The 18,462-nt window shown below is 55.7% G+C and overlaps 1 protein-coding gene across 5 annotated transcripts in view; it reads right to left on the bottom strand.

Moving 5' to 3' along the window:
- Nucleotides 1-16,979, bottom strand: part of LOC139255787 (swi5-dependent recombination DNA repair protein 1 homolog) — a 235,408-nt gene extending 218,429 nt beyond the window's left edge. For 3 of the 5 annotated variants that reach the window (XM_070873992.1, XM_070873989.1, XM_070873994.1), the window contains exon 1: nt 7,219-7,303. Coding sequence is in view for 1 of the 5 variants with exons in the window: in XM_070873994.1 (XP_070730095.1) it covers nt 7,219-7,223 (5 nt within the window). In the remaining 4 variants the exon portion in view is untranslated. Of the gene's footprint in view, nt 1-7,218; nt 7,304-16,825 lie in introns of those variants that run through there. The other 2 variants (XM_070873991.1, XM_070873995.1) reach the window with 1 other exon arrangement.
- Nucleotides 16,980-18,462: the final 1,483 nt, after the last annotated feature.

The following is an 18,462-nucleotide window of genomic DNA, read 5'->3' as shown; positions in this document are numbered from 1 at the left end:
CGAGGGGCTGAACGGCCTCCTGCTGTCCCTAATGTAACAGACTCGAGGGGCTGAATGGCCTCCTGCTGTTCCTAATGTAACAGGCTCGAGAGGCTGAATGGCCTCCTGCTGTTCCTAATGTAACAGGCTCGAGAGGCTGAATGGCCTCCTGCTGTTCCTCATGTAACAGGCTCGAGGGGCTGAATGGCCTCCTCCTGTTCCTAATGTAACAGGCTCGAGGGGCTGAACGGACTCCTCCTGTTCCTAATGTAACAGGCTCGAGGGGCTGAACGGCCTCCTCCTGTTCCTAATGTAACAGGTTCGAGGGGCTGAATGGCCTCCTCCTGTTCCTAATGTAACAGGCTGGAGGGGCTGAATGGCCTCCTCCTGTTCCTCATGTAACAGGCTCGAGGGGCTGAACGGCCTCCTCCTGTTCCTAATGTAACAGGCTCGAGGGGCTGAACGGCCTCCTGCTGTCCCTAATGTAACAGACTCGAGGGGCTGAATGGCCTCCTGCTGTTCCTAATGTAACAGGCTCGAGAGGCTGAATGGCCTCCTGCTGTTCCTAATGTAACAGGCTCGAGAGGCTGAATGGCCTCCTGCTGTTCCTCATGTAACAGGCTCGAGGGGCTGAACGGCCTCCTCCTGTTCCTAATGTAACAGGCTCGAGGGGCTGAACGGACTCCTCCTGTTCCTAATGTAACAGGCTCGAGGGGCTGAACGGCCTCCTCCTGTCCCGAATGTAACAGTTTCGAGGGGCTGAACGGCCTCCTGCTGTTCCTAATGTAACAGTCTCGAGGGGCTGAATGGCCTCCTGCTGTTCCTAATGTAACAGGCTCGAGGGGCTGAATGGCCTCCTGCTGTTCCTAATGTAACAGGCTCGAGGGGCTGAACGGCCTCCTCCTGTCCCTAATGTAACAGGCTCGAGGGGCTGAATGGCCTCCTCCTGTTCCTAATGTAACAGGCTCGAGGGGCTGAATGGCCTCCTGCTGTTCCTAATGTAACAGGCTCAAAGGGCTGAATGGCCTTCTCCTGTCCCGAATGTAACAGGCACGAGGGGCTGAATGGTCTCCTGCTGTTCCTAATGTAACAGGCGCGAGAGGCTGAATGGCCTCCTCCTGTCCCTAATGTAACAGGCTCAAGGGGCTGAATGGCCTCCTCCTGTCCCTAATGTAACAGGCTCGAGGGGCTGAACGGACTCCTCCTGTTCCTAATGTAACAGGCTCGAGGGGCTGAACGGCCTCCTCCTGTTCCTAATGTAACAGGTTCGAGGGGCTGAATGGCCTCCTCCTGTTCCTAATGTAACAGGTTCGAGGGGCTGAATGGCCTCCTCCTGTTCCTAATGTAACAGGCTTGAGGAGCTGAATGGCCTCCTCCTGTCCCGAATGTAACAGTTTCGAGGGGCTGAACGGCCTCCTGCTGTTACTAATGTAACAGGCTCGAGGGGCTGAATGGCCTCTTGCTGTTCCTAATGTAACAGTCTCGAGGGGCTGAATGGCCTCCTGCTGTTCCGAATGTAACAGGCTCGAGGGGCTGAACGGCCTCCTCCTGTTCCTAATGTAACGGACTCGAGGGGCTGAATGGCCTCCTGCTGTTCCTAATGTAACAGGCTCGAGGGGCTGAATGGCCTCCTGCTGTTCCTCATGTAACAGGCTCGAGGGGCTGAACGGCCTCCTCCTGCTCCTAATGTAACAGGCTCGAGGGTCTGAACGGCCTCCTCCTGTTCCTAATGTAACAGGCTCGAGGGGCTGAATGGCCTCCTGCTGTTCCTAATGTAACAGGCTCGAGGGGCTGAATGGCCTCCTGCTGTTCCTAATGTAAGAGGCTCGAGGGGCTGAATGGCCTCCTGCTGTTCCTAATGTAAGAGGCTCGCAGGGCTGAATGACCTCCTCCTGTTCCTAATGTAACAGGCTCGAGGGGCTGAATGGCCTCCTGCTGTCTCTAATGTAACAGACTCGAGGGGCTGAATGGCCTCCTCCTGTTCCTAATGTAACAGGCTCGAGGGGCTGAACGGCCTCCTCCTGTTCCTAATGTAACAGGCTCGAGGGGCTGAACGGCCTCCACCTGTTCCTAATGTAACAGGTTCGAGGGGCTGAATGGCCTCCTGCTGTTCCTAATATAAGAGGCTCGAGGGGCTGAATGGCCTCCTGCTGTTCCTAATGTAAGAGGCTCGCAGGGCTGAATGACCTCCTCCTGTTCCTAATGTAACAGGCTCGAGGGGCTGAATGGCCTCCTGCTGTCTCTAATGTAACAGACTCGAGGGGCTGAATGGCCTCATGCTGTTCCTAATGCAACAGGCTCGAGGGGCTGAACGGCCTCCTCCTGTTCCTAATGTAACAGGCTCGATGGGCTGAACGGCCTCCTCCTGTTAATAATGTAACAGGCTAGAGGGGCTGAATGGCCTCCTCCTGTTCCTAATGTAACAGGCTCGCGGGACTGAATGGCCTCCTCCTGTTCCTAATGTAACAGGATCGGTGGGCTGAATGGCCTCCTCCTGTTCCTAATGTAACAGGCTCGCGGGACTGAATGGCCTCCTCCTGTTCCTGATGTAACAGGATCGGTGGGCTGAATGGCCTCCTCCTGTTCCTAATGTAACAGGCTCGAGGGGCTGAACGGCCTCCTCCTGTTTCGACTGTAACAGGCTCGAGGGGCTGAACGGCCTCCTCCTGTTCCTAATGTAACAGGCTCGAGGGGCTGAACGGCCTCCTCCTGTTCCGAATGTAACAGGCTCGAGGGGCTGAATGGCCTCCTCCTGTTCCTAATGTAACAGGCTCTAGGGGCTGAATGGCCTCCTGCTGTTCCTAATGTAACAGGCTCGAGATGCTGAATGGCCTCCTCCTGTTCCTAATGTAACAGGCTCAAGGGGCTGAACGGCCTCCTGCTGTCTCTAATGTAACAGACTCGAGGGGCTGACTGGCCTCCTGCTGTTCCTAATGTAACAGGCTCGAGGGGCTGAATGGCCTCCTCCTGTCCCTAATGTAACAGGCTCGAGGGGCTGAATGGCCTCCTCCTGTTCCTAATGTAACAGGCTCGAGGGGCTGAATGGCCTCCTCCTGTCCCTAATGTAACAGGCTCGAGGGGCTGAATGGCCTCCTCCTGTTCCTAATGTAACAGGCTCGAGGGGCTGAATGGCCTCCTGCTGTTCCTAATGTAACAGGCTCGAGGAGCTGAACGGCCTCCTGCTGTTCCAATGTAACAGGCTCGATGGGCTGAACGGCCTCCTCCTGTTCCTAATGTAACAGGATCAATGGACTGAATGGCCTCCTCCTGTTCCTAATGTGACAGGCTCGAGGGGATGAACGGCCTCCTGCTGTTCTTAATGTAACAGGCTCGAGGGGCTGAACGGCCTCCTGCTGTCCCTAATGTAACAGGCTCGAGGGGCTGAATGGCCTCCTGCTGTTCCTAATGTAACAGGATCGATGGGCTGAACGGCCTCCTCCTGTTCCTAATGTAACAGACTCGAGGGGCTGAACGGCCTCCTGCTGTCCCTAATGTAACAGGCTCGAGGGGCTGAACGGCCTCCTGCTGTCCCTAATGTAACAGGCTCGAGGGGCTGAATGGCCTCCTGCTGTTCCTAATGTAACAGGATCGATGGGCTGAATGGCCTCCTGCTGTTCCTAATGTAACAGGCTCCAAGGGCTGAATGGCCTCCTCCTGTCCCTAATGTAACAGGCTCGAGGGGCTGAATGGCCTCCTCCTGTTCCTAATGTAACAGGCTCCAAGGGCTGAATGGCCTCCTGCGGTTCCTAATGTAACAGGCTCGAGGTGCTGAATGGCCTCCTGCTATTCCTAATGTAACAGGCTCGAGGGGCTGAATGGCCTCCTGCTGTTCCTAATGTAACAGGCTCGAGGGGCTGAACGGCCTCCTCCTGTTCCGAATGTAACAGGCTCGAGGGGCTGAATGGCCTCCTTCTGTTCCTAATGTAACAGGCTCGAGGGGCTGAACGGCCTCCTCCTGTTCCGAATGTAACAGGCTCGAGGGGCTGAACGGCCTCCTCCTGTTCCTAATGTAACAGACTCGAGGGGTTGAATGGCGTCCTCCTGTTCCTAATGTAACAGGCTCGAGGGGCTGAACGGCATCCTCCTGTTCTTAGTCTAACAGGCTCGAGGGGCTGAATGGCCTCCTCCTGTTCCTAATGTAACAGGCTCGAGGGGCTGAACGGCCTCCTCCTGTTCCGAATGTAACAGGCTCGAGGGGCTGAACGGCCTCCTCCTGTTCCTAATGTAACAGACTCGAGGGGCTGAATGGCCTCCTGCTGTTCCTAATGTAACAGGCTCGAGGGGCTGAATGGCATCCTGCCGTTCCTAATGTAACAGGCTCGAGGGGCTGAATGGCATCCTGCCGTTCCTAATGTAACAGGCTCGAGGGGCTGAATGGCATCCTGCCGTTCCTAATGTAACAGGCTCGAGGGGCTGAACGGCCTCCTCCTGTTCCGACTGTAACAGGCTCGAGGGGCTGAATGACCTCCTGCCGTTCCTAATGTAACAGGCTCGAGGGGCTGAACGGCCTCCTCCTGTTCCTAATGTAACAGACTCGAGGGGCTGAATGACCTCCTGCCGTTCCTAATGTAACAGGCTCGAGGGGCTGAATGACCTCCTCCTGTCCCTGTGTAACAGGCTCGAGGGGCTGAATGGCCTCCTGCCGTTCCTAATGTAACAGGCTCGAGGGGCTGAATGGCCTCCTCCTGTTCCTAATGTAACAGGCTCGAGGGGCTGAATGGCCTCCTCCAGTTCCTAATGTAACAGGCTCGAGGGGCTGAACGGCCTCCTGCTGTCCCTAATGTAACAGACTCGAGGGGCTGAATGACCTCCTCCTGTTCCTAATGTAACAGGCTCGAGGGGCTGAATGGCCTCCTGCTGTTCCTAATGTAACAGGCTCGAGGGGCTGAATGGCCTCCTTCTGTTCCTAATGTAACAGGCTCGAGGGGCTGAATGGCGTCCTCCTGGTCCTAATGTAACAGGCTCGAGGGGCTGAATGGCGTCCTCCTGTCCCTAATGTAACAGACTCGAGGGGCTGAATAACCTCCTCCTGTTCCTAATGTAACAGGCTCGAGGGGCTGAATGGCCTCCTGCTGTTCCTAATGTAACAGGCTCGAGGGGCTGAACGGCCTCCTCCTGTTCCGAATGTAACAGGCTCGAGGGGCTGAATGGCGTCCTCCTGTTCCTAATGTAACAGGATCGAGGGGCTGAATGGCCTCCTCCTGTTCCTAATGTAACAGGCTCGAGGGGCTGAACGGCCTCCTGCTGTCCCTAATGTAACAGACTCGAGGGGCTGAATGACCTCCTCCTGTTCCTAATGTAACAGGCTCGAGGGGCTGAATGGCCTCCTGCTGTTCCTAATGTAACAGGCTCGAGGGGCTGAATGGCCTCCTTCTGTTCCTAATGTAACAGGCTCGAGGGGCTGAATGGCGTCCTCCTGGTCCTAATGTAACAGGCTCGAGGGGCTGAATGGCGTCCTCCTGTCCCTAATGTAACAGACTCGAGGGGCTGAATAACCTCCTCCTGTTCCTAATGTAACAGGCTCGAGGGGCTGAATGGCCTCCTGCTGTTCCTAATGTAACAGGCTCGAGGGGCTGAACGGCCTCCTCCTGTTCCGAATGTAACAGGCTCGAGGGGCTGAATGGCGTCCTCCTGTTCCTAATGTAACAGGATCGAGGGGCTGAATGGCCTCCTCCTGTTCCTAATGTAACAGGATCGAGGGGCTGAATGGCCTCCTCCTGTTCCAAATGTAACAGGATCGAGGGGCTGAATGGCCTCCTCCTGTTCCTAATGTAACAGGATCGAGGGGCTGAAAGGCCTCCTCCTGTTCCTAATGTAACAGACTCGAGGGGCTGAACGGCCTCCTGCTGTTCGTAATGCAACAGGCTCGAGGGGCTGAATGGCCTCCTCCTGTTCCTAATGTAACAGGCTCGAGGGGCTGAATGGCCTCCTCCTGTTCCAAATGTAACAGGCTCGAGGGGCTGAAAGGCCTCCTCCTGTTCCTAATGTAACAGACTCGAGGGGCTGAACGGCCTCCTGCTGTTCGTAATGCAACAGGCTCGAGGGGCTGAATGGCCTCCTCCTGTTCCTAATGTAACAGGCTCGAGGGGCTGAACGGCCTCCTCCTGTTCCTAATGTAACAGGATCGATGGGCTGAATTGCCTCCTTCTGTTCCTAATGTAACAGGCTCGAGAGGCTGAATGGCCTCCTCCTGTTCCTAATGTAACAGACTCGAGGGGCTGAATTCCCTCCTCCTGTTCCTAATGTAACAGGCTCGAGGGGCTGAATGGCCTATTCCTGTTCCTAATGTAACAGGCTCGAGGGGCTGAACGGCCTCCTGCTGTTCCTAATGTAACAGGCTCGAGGGGCTGAACGGCCTCCTCCTGTCCCTAATGTAATAGGCTCGAGGGGCTGAATGGGCCTCCTCCTGTTCCTAATGTAACAGGCTCGAGGGGCTGAACGGCCTCCTCCTGTTCCTGTGTAACAGGCTCGAGGGGCTGAATGGCCTCCTCCTGTCCCTAATGTAACAGGCTCGAGGGGCTTAATGGCCTCCTCCTGTTCCTAATGTAACAGGCTCGAGGGGCTGAATGGCCTCCTCCTGTTCCTAATGTAACAGGCTCAAGAGGCTGAATGGCCTCCTCCTGTTCCTAATGTAACAGGCTCGAGGGGCTTAATGGCCTCCTCCTGTCCCTAATGTAACAGGCTCGAGGGGCTGAACGGCCTCCTCCTGTTCTTTATGTAACAGGCTCGAGGGGCTGAATGGCCTCCTCCTGTTCTTTATGTAACAGGCTCGAGGGGCTGAATGGCCTCCTGTTCCTAATGTAACAGACTCGAGGGGCTGAATGGCCTCCTCCTGTTCTTTATGTAACAGGCTCGAGGGGCTGAATGGCCTCCTGTTCCTAATGTAACAGACTCGAGGGGCTGAACGGCCTCCTCCTGTTCTTTATGTAACAGGCTCGAGGGGCTGAATGGCCTCCTCCTGTTCTTTATGTAACAGGCTCGAGGGGCTGAATGGCCTCCTGTTCCTAATGTAACAGGCTCGAGGGGCTGAATGGCCTCCTCCTGTTCTTTATGTAACAGGCTCGAGGGGCTGAACGGTCTCCTCCTGTTCCTATGTTACTCTGTGTTACTTCTATAGAACAGTCTGTAATCACTCTGTAATTCAGAATTCAGGCTCCGTTTGATTGTGTAGGCCCCGCGACCCCCGACCCTGTAAAACCTCTGTCCGAATAATTGGCATTGCTGAGAAATAAAACTCACTGCATCGATCAAAGCCTCTTATCCAAGTCTTCGTCCTCTCAGGGACACAGTCTGTCTCTCTGTGTCCTCTCTCTCTCTCTCTCTCTGTCCCTCCCTCCCTCTCTCTCTTTTTCCCTCCCTCCCTCTCTCTGTCTCTCTCTCTCTCTGTCCGTCCCTCTCTCTCTCTCTCCCTTCCTCCCTCTCTCTGTCTCTCTCTCTCTCTCTCTGTCCCTCCCTCCCTCTCTCTGCCTCTCTCTCTCTGTCCCTCCCTCTCTCTCTTTTTCCCTCCCTCCCTCTCTCTGTCTCTCTCTCTCTGTCCGTCCCTCTCTCTCTCTGTCTCTCTCTCTCTCTGTCCCTCCCTCTCTCTCTCTTCCTCTCTCCCTCCCTCCCTCTCTCTTTGTCTCTCTCCATCCCACCCTCTCTCCCTCCCTCCCTCCCTCCCTCTCTCTCTCTCTCTCTCCCTCCCTCCCTCCCTCTCTCCCTCCCTCCCTCTCTCTCTCTCTCTCCCTCCCTCCCTCTCTCTCCAACACCCTCTCTCCCTCCCTCCCTCTCTCTCTCTCTCTCCCTCCCTCCCTCTCTGTCTCAATGGATTTAGGAATGAGCTGTAATACAGGGAGACACCAGGAGGGGGAGTGAGATATTTGTTGAATGGTGAGAGATTGGGAAATATTGGTGTTCGGAGGGACCTGGATGTACTTGTACACCAATCACAGAAAGTTAACATGCAGGTACAAAAAGCCGTCATCATAGGCAGTCCCTCAGTATTGAGGAAGACTTGCTTCCACTCCAAAAGTGAGTTCTCAGGTGACTGAACAGTCCAATACGGGAGCCACAGTCCCTGTCACAGGAGGGACAGACAGTGGTTGAGGGAAGGGGAGGGTGGGACTGGTTTGCCACACGCTCCTTCCGCTGCCTGCACTTGGTTTCTGCATGCTCTCGGCGACAAGACTCAAGGTGCTCAGCGCCCTCCCGGATGCACTTCCTCCACTTAGGGCGGACTGGTCTTTGGCCAGGGACTCCCAGGTGTCGGTGGGGATGTTGCACTTTATCAGGGAGGCTTTGAGGGTGTCCCTGTAACGTTTCCTCTGACCACCTTTGGCTCGCATGCCGTGTCGAAGCTCCGAGTAGAGCGCTTGTTTTGGGAGTCACATGTCGGGCATGCGGACAATGTGGCCCTGCCCAGCGGAGCTGGTCGAGTGTGGTCAGTGCTTCGATTCTGGGGATGTTGGCCTGGTCGAGGACGCTAACCTTGGCACATCTGTCCTCCCAGGGGATTTGTCGGATCTTGTGGAGCATCGTTGATGGTATTTATCCAGCGATTTGAGATGTCTGCTGTATATGGTCCACGTCTCTGAGCCATACAGGAGGGCGGGTATCCATACAGTCCTGTAGACCATGAGCTTGGTGTCAGATTTCAGGGCCTGGTCTTCGAACACAAGCGTTTGTTACAGCAAGCAATGAGAAAGGCAAATGGTATGTTAACTTGTGTTACAAAGGGATTGGAGTATAAGAGCAAAGAAATGTTACTCCAACTATACAGGGCTCTGTCGAGGCCACATCTGGAGTACTGGTTACAGTTCTGGTCTCTTTATCCCAGCTTTTAAACTCCACTCTAATCGAGTAGTCAGAATCATATTCACAAACGTTATCCTAACCCTAACATGCAAATCACAAAGTCTGCTCCCAACCCTGAGAGCAAACCCTAATCCTGACTTCAAACCGGAACCCCAAGTGCCCCCTATCCTCACCCACCGGGCCACATGTGGAGATATTGGCGCAGGTGTCCAACAACCTGCTCAAAGGGGTCGCTTTTAAGGAGCGTCTTAAAGGAGGAGAGCGAGAGAGAGAGAGACAGGAGAAGTTTAGGGAGTGAATTCCAGAGCTTGGCGGGGGGTGGGGGGGGGCGGAGTTTATTTCCCGCTTACTGCAGTCGATCTGTGATCATTGAAGTAAAGATCTAACTCTCAGAGAATCAGCCCACTCCACTGGCATCAAATTGCATCAGAATATAATGTATTTAGCAAGCCTGGACGGAAGGGGTGGAGCTTAATAGAATGGGATGTTGCACTTTATCAGGGAGGCTTTGAGGGTGTCCCTGGTCAAGGGCAGAATTAGAGGAGTGCAGAGATCTCGGGGTAGGTTGTGGGCCTGGAGGAGATTACAGAGATAGGGAGGGGTGTAGGGGCTGGAGGGGGTTACAGAGATAGGGAGGGGTGTAGGGGCTGGAGGGGGTTACAGAGATAGGGAGGGGTGTAGGGGCTGGAGGGGGTTACAGAGATAGGGAGGGGTGTAGGGGCTGGAGGGGGTTACAGAGATAGGGAGGGGTGTAGGGGCTGAAGGGGGTTACAGAGATAGGGAGGGGTGTAGGGGCTGGAGGGGGTTACAGAGATAGGGAGGGGTGTAGGGGCTGGAGGGGGTTACAGAGATAGGGAGGGGTGTAGGGGCTGGAGGGGGTTACAGAGATAGGGAGGGGTGTAGGGGCTGAAGGGGGTTACAGAGATAGGGAGGGGTGTAGAGGCTGGAGGGGGTTACAGAGATAGGGAGGGGTTTGGGGCTGGAGGGGGTTACAGAGATAGGGAGGGGTGTCGGGGCTGGAGGGGGTTACAGAGATAGGGAGGGGTGTAGGGGCTGGAGGGGGTTACAGAGATAGGGAGGGGTGTAGGGGCTGGAGGAGGTTACAGAGATAGGGAGGGGTGTAGGGGCTCGAGGGGGTTACAGAGATAGGGAGGGCTGTAGGGGCTGGAGGGGGTTACAGAGATAGGGAGGGGTGTCGGGGCTGGAGGGGGTTACAGAGATAGGGAGGGATGTCGGGGCTGGAGGGGGTTACAGAGATAGGGAGGGGTGTCGGGGCTGGAGGGGGTTACAGAGATAGGGAGGGATGTAGGGGCTGGAGGGGGTTACAGAGATAGGGAGGGGCTGGAGGGGGTTACAGAGATAGGGAGGGGTTTGGGGCTGGAGGAGGTTAAAGAGATAGGGAGGGGTGTCGGGGCTGGAGGGGGTTACAGAGATAGGGAGGGGTGTCCGGGCTGGAGGAGGTTACAGAGATAGGGAGGGGTGTAGGGGCTGGAGGAGGTTAGGGAGGGATGGAGGAGCTGGAGGAGGTTACAGAGATAGGGAGGGGGTTGGGGCTGGAGGAGGTTAGGGAGGGATGGATGAGCTGGAGGAGGTTACAGAGATAGGGAGGGGTTTGGGGCTGGAGGAGGTTGCAGAGATAGGGAGGGGTTTGGGGCTGGAGAGGGTTACAGAGATAGGGAGGGGTATAGGGGCTGGAGGGGGTTACAGAGATAGGGAGGGGTGTCGGGGCTGGAGGGGGTTACAGAGATAGGGAGGGGTGTCGGGGCTGGAGGGGGTTACAGAGATAGGGAGGGGTGTAGGGGCTGGAGGAGGTTACAGAGATAGGGAGGGGTGTAGGGGCTGGAGGGCGTTACAGAGATAGGGAGAGGTGTCGGGGCTGAAGGGGGTTACAGAGATAGGGAGGGGTGTCGGGCCTGGAGGAGGTTACAGAGATAGGGAGTGGTGTAGGGGCTGGAGGTTACAGAGATAGGGAGGGGTGTAGGGGCTGGAGGTTACAGAGATAGGGAGAGGTGTAGGGGCTGGAGGGGGTTACAGAGATAGGGAGGGGTGTCGGGGCTGGGGGGTTTACAGAGGCATAGGGAGGGGTGTAGGGGCTGGAGGGGGTTACAGAGATAGGGAGGGGTGTAGGGGCTGGAGGGGTTACAGAGATAGGGAGGGGTGTAGGGGCTGGAGGGGGTTACAGAGATAGGGAGGGGTGTAGGGGCTGGAGGGGGTTACAGAGATAGGGATGGTGTCGGGGCTGGAGGGGGTTACAGAGATAGGGAGGGATGTAGGGGCTGGAGGGGGTTACAGAGATAGGGAGGGGTTTGGGGCTGGAGGAGGTTACAGAGATAGGGAGGGGTGTCGGGGCTGGAGGAGGTTACAGAGATAGGGAGGGGTGTAGGGGCTGGAGGAAGTTAGGGAGGGATGGAGGAGCTGGAGGAGGTTACAGAGATAGGGAGGGGTGTCCGGGCTGGAGGAGGTTACAGAGATAGGGAGGGGTGTAGGGGCTGGAGGAAGTTAGGGTGGGATGGAGGAGCTGGAGGAGATTACAGAGATAGGGAGGGGTTTGGGGCTGGAGGGGGTTACAGAGATAGGGAGGGGTTTGGGGCTGGAGGAGGTTACAGAGATAGGGAGGGGTGTAGGGGCTGGAGGAGGTTACAGAGATGGGGAGGGGTGCAGGGGCTGGAGGGGGTTACAGAGATAGGGAGGGGTGTAGGGCTGGAGGAGGTTACAGAGATAGGGAGGGGTGTAGGGGCTGGAGGAGGTTAGGGAGGGATGGAGGAGCTGGAGGAGGTTACAGAGATAGGGAGGGGGTTGGGGCTGGAGGAGGTTAGGGAGGGATGGATGAGCTGGAGGAGGTTACAGAGATAGGGAGGGGTTTGGGGCTGGAGGAGGTTGCAGAGATAGGGAGGGGTTTGGGGCTGGAGGGGGTTACAGAGATAGGGAGGGGTGTCGGGGCTGGAGGGGGTTACAGAGATAGGGAGGGGTGTAGGGGCTGGAGGAGGTTACAGAGATAGGGAGGGGTGTAGGGGCTGGAGGGCGTTACAGAGATAGGGAGTGGTGTAGGGGCTGGAGGTTACAGAGATAGGGAGGGGTGTAGGGGCTGGAGGTTACAGAGATAGGGAGAGGTGTAGGGGCTGGAGGGGGTTACAGAGATAGGGAGGGGTGTCGGGGCTGGGGGGTTTACAGAGGCATAGGGAGGGGTGTAGGGGCTGGAGGGGGTTACAGAGATAGGGAGGGGTGTAGGGGCTGGAGGGGTTACAGAGATAGGGAGGGGTGTAGGGGCTGGAGGGGGTTACAGAGATAGGGAGGGGTGTAGGGGCTGGAGGGGGTTACAGAGATAGGGATGGTGTCGGGGCTGGAGGGGGTTACAGAGATAGGGAGGGATGTAGGGGCTGGAGGGGGTTACAGAGATAGGGAGGGGTTTGGGGCTGGAGGAGGTTACAGAGATAGGGAGGGGTGTCGGGGCTGGAGGAGGTTACAGAGATAGGGAGGGGTGTAGGGGCTGGAGGAAGTTAGGGAGGGATGGAGGAGCTGGAGGAGGTTACAGAGATAGGGAGGGGTGTCCGGGCTGGAGGAGGTTACAGAGATAGGGAGGGGTGTAGGGGCTGGAGGAAGTTAGGGTGGGATGGAGGAGCTGGAGGAGATTACAGAGATAGGGAGGGGTTTGGGGCTGGAGGGGGTTACAGAGATAGGGAGGGGTTTGGGGCTGGAGGAGGTTACAGAGATAGGGAGGGGTGTAGGGGCTGGAGGAGGTTACAGAGATGGGGAGGGGTGCAGGGGCTGGAGGGGGTTACAGAGATAGGGAGGGGTGTAGGGCTGGAGGAGGTTACAGAGATAGGGAGGGGTGTAGGGGCTGGAGGAGGTTAGGGAGGGATGGAGGAGCTGGAGGAGGTTACAGAGATAGGGAGGGGGTTGGGGCTGGAGGAGGTTAGGGAGGGATGGATGAGCTGGAGGAGGTTACAGAGATAGGGAGGGGTTTGGGGCTGGAGGAGGTTGCAGAGATAGGGAGGGGTTTGGGGCTGGAGAGGGTTACAGAGATAGGGAGGGGTATAGGGGCTGGAGGGGGTTACAGAGATAGGGAGGGGTGTCGGGGCTGGAGGGGGTTACAGAGATAGGGAGGGGTGTCGGGGCTGGAGGGGGTTACAGAGATAGGGAGGGGTGTAGGGGCTGGAGGAGGTTACAGAGATAGGGAGGGGTGTAGGGGCTGGAGGGCGTTACAGAGATAGGGAGTGGTGTAGGGGCTGGAGGTTACAGAGATAGGGAGGGGTGTAGGGGCTGGAGGTTACAGAGATAGGGAGAGGTGTAGGGGCTGGAGGGGGTTACAGAGATAGGGAGGGGTGTCGGGGCTGGGGGGTTTACAGAGGCATAGGGAGGGGTGTAGGGGCTGGAGGGGGTTACAGAGATAGGGAGGGGTGTAGGGGCTGGAGGGGTTACAGAGATAGGGAGGGGTGTAGGGGCTGGAGGGGGTTACAGAGATAGGGAGGGGTGTAGGGGCTGGAGGGGGTTACAGAGATAGGGATGGTGTCGGGGCTGGAGGGGGTTACAGAGATAGGGAGGGATGTAGGGGCTGGAGGGGGTTACAGAGATAGGGAGGGGTTTGGGGCTGGAGGAGGTTACAGAGATAGGGAGGGGTGTCGGGGCTGGAGGAGGTTACAGAGATAGGGAGGGGTGTAGGGGCTGGAGGAAGTTAGGGAGGGATGGAGGAGCTGGAGGAGGTTACAGAGATAGGGAGGGGTGTCCGGGCTGGAGGAGGTTACAGAGATAGGGAGGGGTGTAGGGGCTGGAGGAAGTTAGGGTGGGATGGAGGAGCTGGAGGAGATTACAGAGATAGGGAGGGGTTTGGGGCTGGAGGGGGTTACAGAGATAGGGAGGGGTTTGGGGCTGGAGGAGGTTACAGAGATAGGGAGGGGTGTAGGGGCTGAAGGGGGTTACAGAGATAGGGAGGGGTGTAGGGGCTGGAGGAGGTTACAGAGATGGGGAGGGGTGCAGGGGCTGGAGGGGGTTACAGAGATAGGGAGGTGTGTAGGGCTGGAGGAGGTTACAGAGATAGGGAGGGGTGCAGGGGCTGGAGGAGGTTACAGAGATAGGGAGGGGTGCAGGGGCTGGAGGAGGTTACAGAGATAGGGAGGGGTTTGGGGCTGGAGGAGGTTAGGGAGGGATGGAGGAGCTGGAGGAGGTTACAGAGATAGAAACATAGAAACATAGAAATTTACAGGGCAGAAGGAGGCCATTCCGGCCCATCGTGTCTGTGCCGGCCGACAAAGAGCCGCACGGCCCTCGGTCAGCAGGCCTAAAGGTTACATACAAATCCATGAACAATGACGGAAAGGCAAAGAGCACCCAGCCCAACCAGTCTGCCCCACACCTGTGCAACACCCCTTATACTAAAAATATCTGACAGTGCAGCACTCCCTCAGTACTGCCCCTCCGACAGTGCTGTACTCCCTCAGTACCGCCCCTCCGACAGTGCGGCATTCCCTCAGTACTGCCCCTCCGACAGTGCGGCGTTCCCTCAGTACCGCTCCTCTGACAGTGCGGCACTCCCTCAGTACTGCCCCTCCGACAGTGCAGCGTTCCCTCAGAACTGCCCCTCCGACAGTGCGGTGCTCCCTCAGTATTGCTCCTCTGACAGTGCAGTACTCCCTCAGTACTGCCCCTCCGACAGTGCGGCGCTCCCTCAGTACTGCCCCTCCGACAGTGCGGCACTCCCTCAGTACTGCCCCTCCGACAGTGCGGCACTCCCTCAGTACCTCCCCTCCGACAGTGCGGCACTCCCTCAGTACTGACCCTCCGACAGTGCGGCACTCCCTCAGTATTGCCCCTCCGACAGTGCAGCACTCCCTCAGTACTGACCCTCCGACAGTGCGGCACTCCCTCAGTACTGACCCTCCGACAGTGCGGCACTCCCTCAGTATTGCCCCTCCGACAGTGCAGCACTCCCTCAGTACTGACCCTCCGACAGTGCGGCACTCCCTCAGTACTGACCCTCCGACAGTGCGGCACTCCCTCAGTACTGCCCCTCCGACAGTGCAGCGCTCCCTCAGCACTGCCCCTCCAACAGTGCGGCGTTCCCTCAGTACTGCCCCTCCGACAGTGCGGCGCTCCCTCAGTACTAATGTTGGGAATGTCGGCCTAGATTTCTGTGTTCAAGTCTCTGGAGTGGGACTGGAACTCGCAACATTTGAGTCAGAGGGGAGGGAGTGCAGCCCATTGAGCAAAGGCTGGAGGAGATTATTCTCACTGACTCACACTGAAAAAGAGATATTTTATAAATATGTAGGCACAATTCCCACCCAGATTCCGCACGCCAGCTGTGTGTTAAAAATGCATTCATTCTCAAACGATTGCCTTTAAACAGCATCTCCGCAGTGGAAAAACTCCACCCAGAGGGTTTAAATCTCAATGGAAACTCGTGCAACACTGCATCAGTTCCAACTTTGACCGGGACCTGCAGCCTCTCTGGCCTGAGACACTCACCCACCCCCCAGGACTCTCTCCTTGCTCCCAGCTTGGACTGCACCCTCACTATCCCAGCCACCCAGGTCCCAGTCCCTCAGCCTCATCTCACTGACTGCCACTGAGAAATAATCCAGTCAATCCCTGGCCTCCCGGGTCTGCATCAGGAGCCAAAGCCATTAATTAAATATTAATAATCTTAAAGAGAGAGAAAGAGAGAGAGAGAGAGACAAAGGCAGAGAGAGAGAGAGACAGACATAGGCACACACACTGATAGAGATACCGAGACACACGCAGACTCTCGCACACACAGGCACTCACGGGCAAAGGGAGAGACACATACAGAGACAGTCAGAGACACAGATTCTCTCTCTCACTTACACAGAGAGACACACACACATATACAGAGAGAGAGACACACACACATATACAGAGAGAGAGAGACACACACACACATATAGAGAGAGAGACACACACATATACAGAGAGAGACACGCACACATATACAGAGAGAGACACACACATATACAGAGAGAGACACGCACACATATACAGAGAGAGAGAGACACACACACATATACAGAGAGAGACACACACATATACAGAGAGAGAGAGACACACACACATATACAGAGACAGAGAGAGACACACACACATATACAGAGAGAGAGAGACACACACACATATACAGAGAGAGAGACACACACACATATACAGAGAGAGAGACACACATATAGAGAGAGAGTGAGACACACACACATATACAGAGAGAGAGAGAGACATACACACATATACAGAGAGAGAGAGACACATATAGAGAGAGAGTGAGACACACACACATATACAGAGAGACACACACACATATACAGAGAGAGAGAGACACACACACATATACAGAGAGAGAGAGACACATATAGAGAGAGAGTGAGACACACACACATATACAGAGAGAGAGAGAGACAGACACATATACAGAGAGAGAGACACACATATAGAGAGAGAGAGAGACACACACACATATACAGAGAGAGAGAGAGACACACACACATATACAGAGAGAGAGAGAGACACATTTCGAGAGAGACAGATACACACACACATATATATATATATAGAGACAGAGACAGAGAGAGACACAGACACACACACATATAGAGAGAGACACACACATATGCAGAGACAGAGAGACATACACAGAGACACAGACATATACAGAGAGAGCGACACACACACACAAACACACACACATATACAGAGAGAGAGAGACACACACACAGACATATACAGAGAGAAACACACACACACACCCACACAAATACAGAGACGCATACACACACACAGATAAACACACACACAGAGATACATAGACCCATACATACACATACACAAAGATAAACACACACACACTCCCACACAGATACACATACACAAAGATAAACACACACACAGACAGAGAGAGAGATAAACACACACACATACACACAGAGATACAGAGAGAGACACACACACACACACCCACAGATACAGAGACAGCCACACAGAGAGAGACAGAGACACGTACAGAGACACACACAGATGCAGAGACACAAAAAGATGCACACACACACATCACCATCATCATAGGCAGTCCCTCGGAGGCGTGGATGACTTGCTTCCACTCTAAAAGTGAGTTCTCAGGTGACTGATGAGACCAATGCGGGACCTACAGTCTCTGTCACTGGTGGGGCAGATGGTGGTTGAAGGTAAGGGTGGCCTGGTTTGCCACACGCTCCTTCCTCTGTCTGCGCTTGTTTTCTGCATGCTCTCGGTGACGAGACTCGAGGTGCTCAGCGCCCTCCCGGATGCACTTCCTCCACTTAGGATGGACTGGTCTTTGTCCAGGGTCTCCCAGGTGTCGGTGGGGATGTTGCACTTTATCAGGGAGGCTTTGAGGGTGTCCCTGTAATATTTCCTCTGCCCACCTTTGGCTCGCATGCCGTGTCGAAGCTCCGAGTAGAGCGCTTGTTTTGTGAGTCTCGTGTCGGGCATGTGGATGATGTGGCCTGCCCAGCGGAGCTGGTCGAGTGTGGTCAATGCTTCGATGCTGGGGATGTTGGCCTGAGCGAGAACACTAACGTTGGTGCGGAGTCTGCGTTGGTGGTATTTCTCCAGTGTTTTGAGATGTCTGCTGTATATAGTCCATGTCTCTGAGCCATACAGCAGGGCGGGTATTACTACAGCCCTGTACACCATGAGCTTGGTGCCAGATTTGAAGTTCTGGTCTTCAAACACTCTCAAGCGACCGAAGGCTGAGGCAGACACACACAGACATAGGCAGAGAGTCACATACACACAGAGACACACACACACAGGGGCAGAGGGAGGGCAGATAGAGACAGAAACATTCTCTCTCTCTCTCACACACACACACAGTTACAGACACACACCGACACCGCCACCCGCTGGTGGGCGCAGGCACTGCAGGTCCATGGAGTCCTCCACAAACATCGCCACCTTCTGGTGGGCCCCCGCACTGCAGGTCAACATGGAGTCCTCCACACACACCGCCACCTTCTGGTGGGCCCCCACACTGCAGGTCCAAAGGGAGTCATCCACAAACATCGCCACCTTCCGGTGGGACCCCGCACTGCAGGTCCACATGGAGTCCTCCAAATACACCGCCACCAGCTGGTGGGGCTCGACATTGCAGGTCCATGGAGTCCTCCACAAACACCGCCACCTGCTGATGGGCGCCCGCACTGTAGGTCCATGGAGTCCTCCTCAAACATCGCCACTGTCTGCTGGGCGCTGGCACTGCAGGTCCATGGAGTCCTCCATAAACACCGCCACCAGTTGGTGGGCCCACGCAATTTCTGCAGGTATTTTGCTCATCTCTGCAAACTCCGGCTGAGTGTGTGCCTCCACGCCTCCAGCATGAGCTGTTGTTGGAAATAAAAGGTCCCTTGCCAGTCAATCGTCCCTGACTGCCCCTGTGACTGTCCTTGAATGCGTCATTAACAGGGGTTGATGGTCCCATTACTGGCCGCATTGTCCCTTGCAATGGCGTGAATCGCTGTTCAGCTTGTATTGTCTCTGTCGAACTCCCCCTCTGGGTTCGACTACATGTTGGGGCATGCCCGACTGCCCTTGTCTGCCTGGAGAACTGTGTGCTGCTTTAACAATGTTGAATCTCTGTCCCAACCATTCCTTAACACAGTACCTCTCGTCTGTTCTGCTAGTGGCCATGCTCGCGTGGTTTAATTCCCAGTT

Source organism: Pristiophorus japonicus, unplaced genomic scaffold, assembly GCF_044704955.1.
Source record: "Pristiophorus japonicus isolate sPriJap1 unplaced genomic scaffold, sPriJap1.hap1 HAP1_SCAFFOLD_633, whole genome shotgun sequence".
NCBI classification, from domain to species: Eukaryota; Metazoa; Chordata; class Chondrichthyes; family Pristiophoridae; genus Pristiophorus; species Pristiophorus japonicus.
The sequence above is the reverse complement of the archived record's forward strand: the minus strand, read 5'-3'. Positions and strand labels throughout refer to the sequence as shown.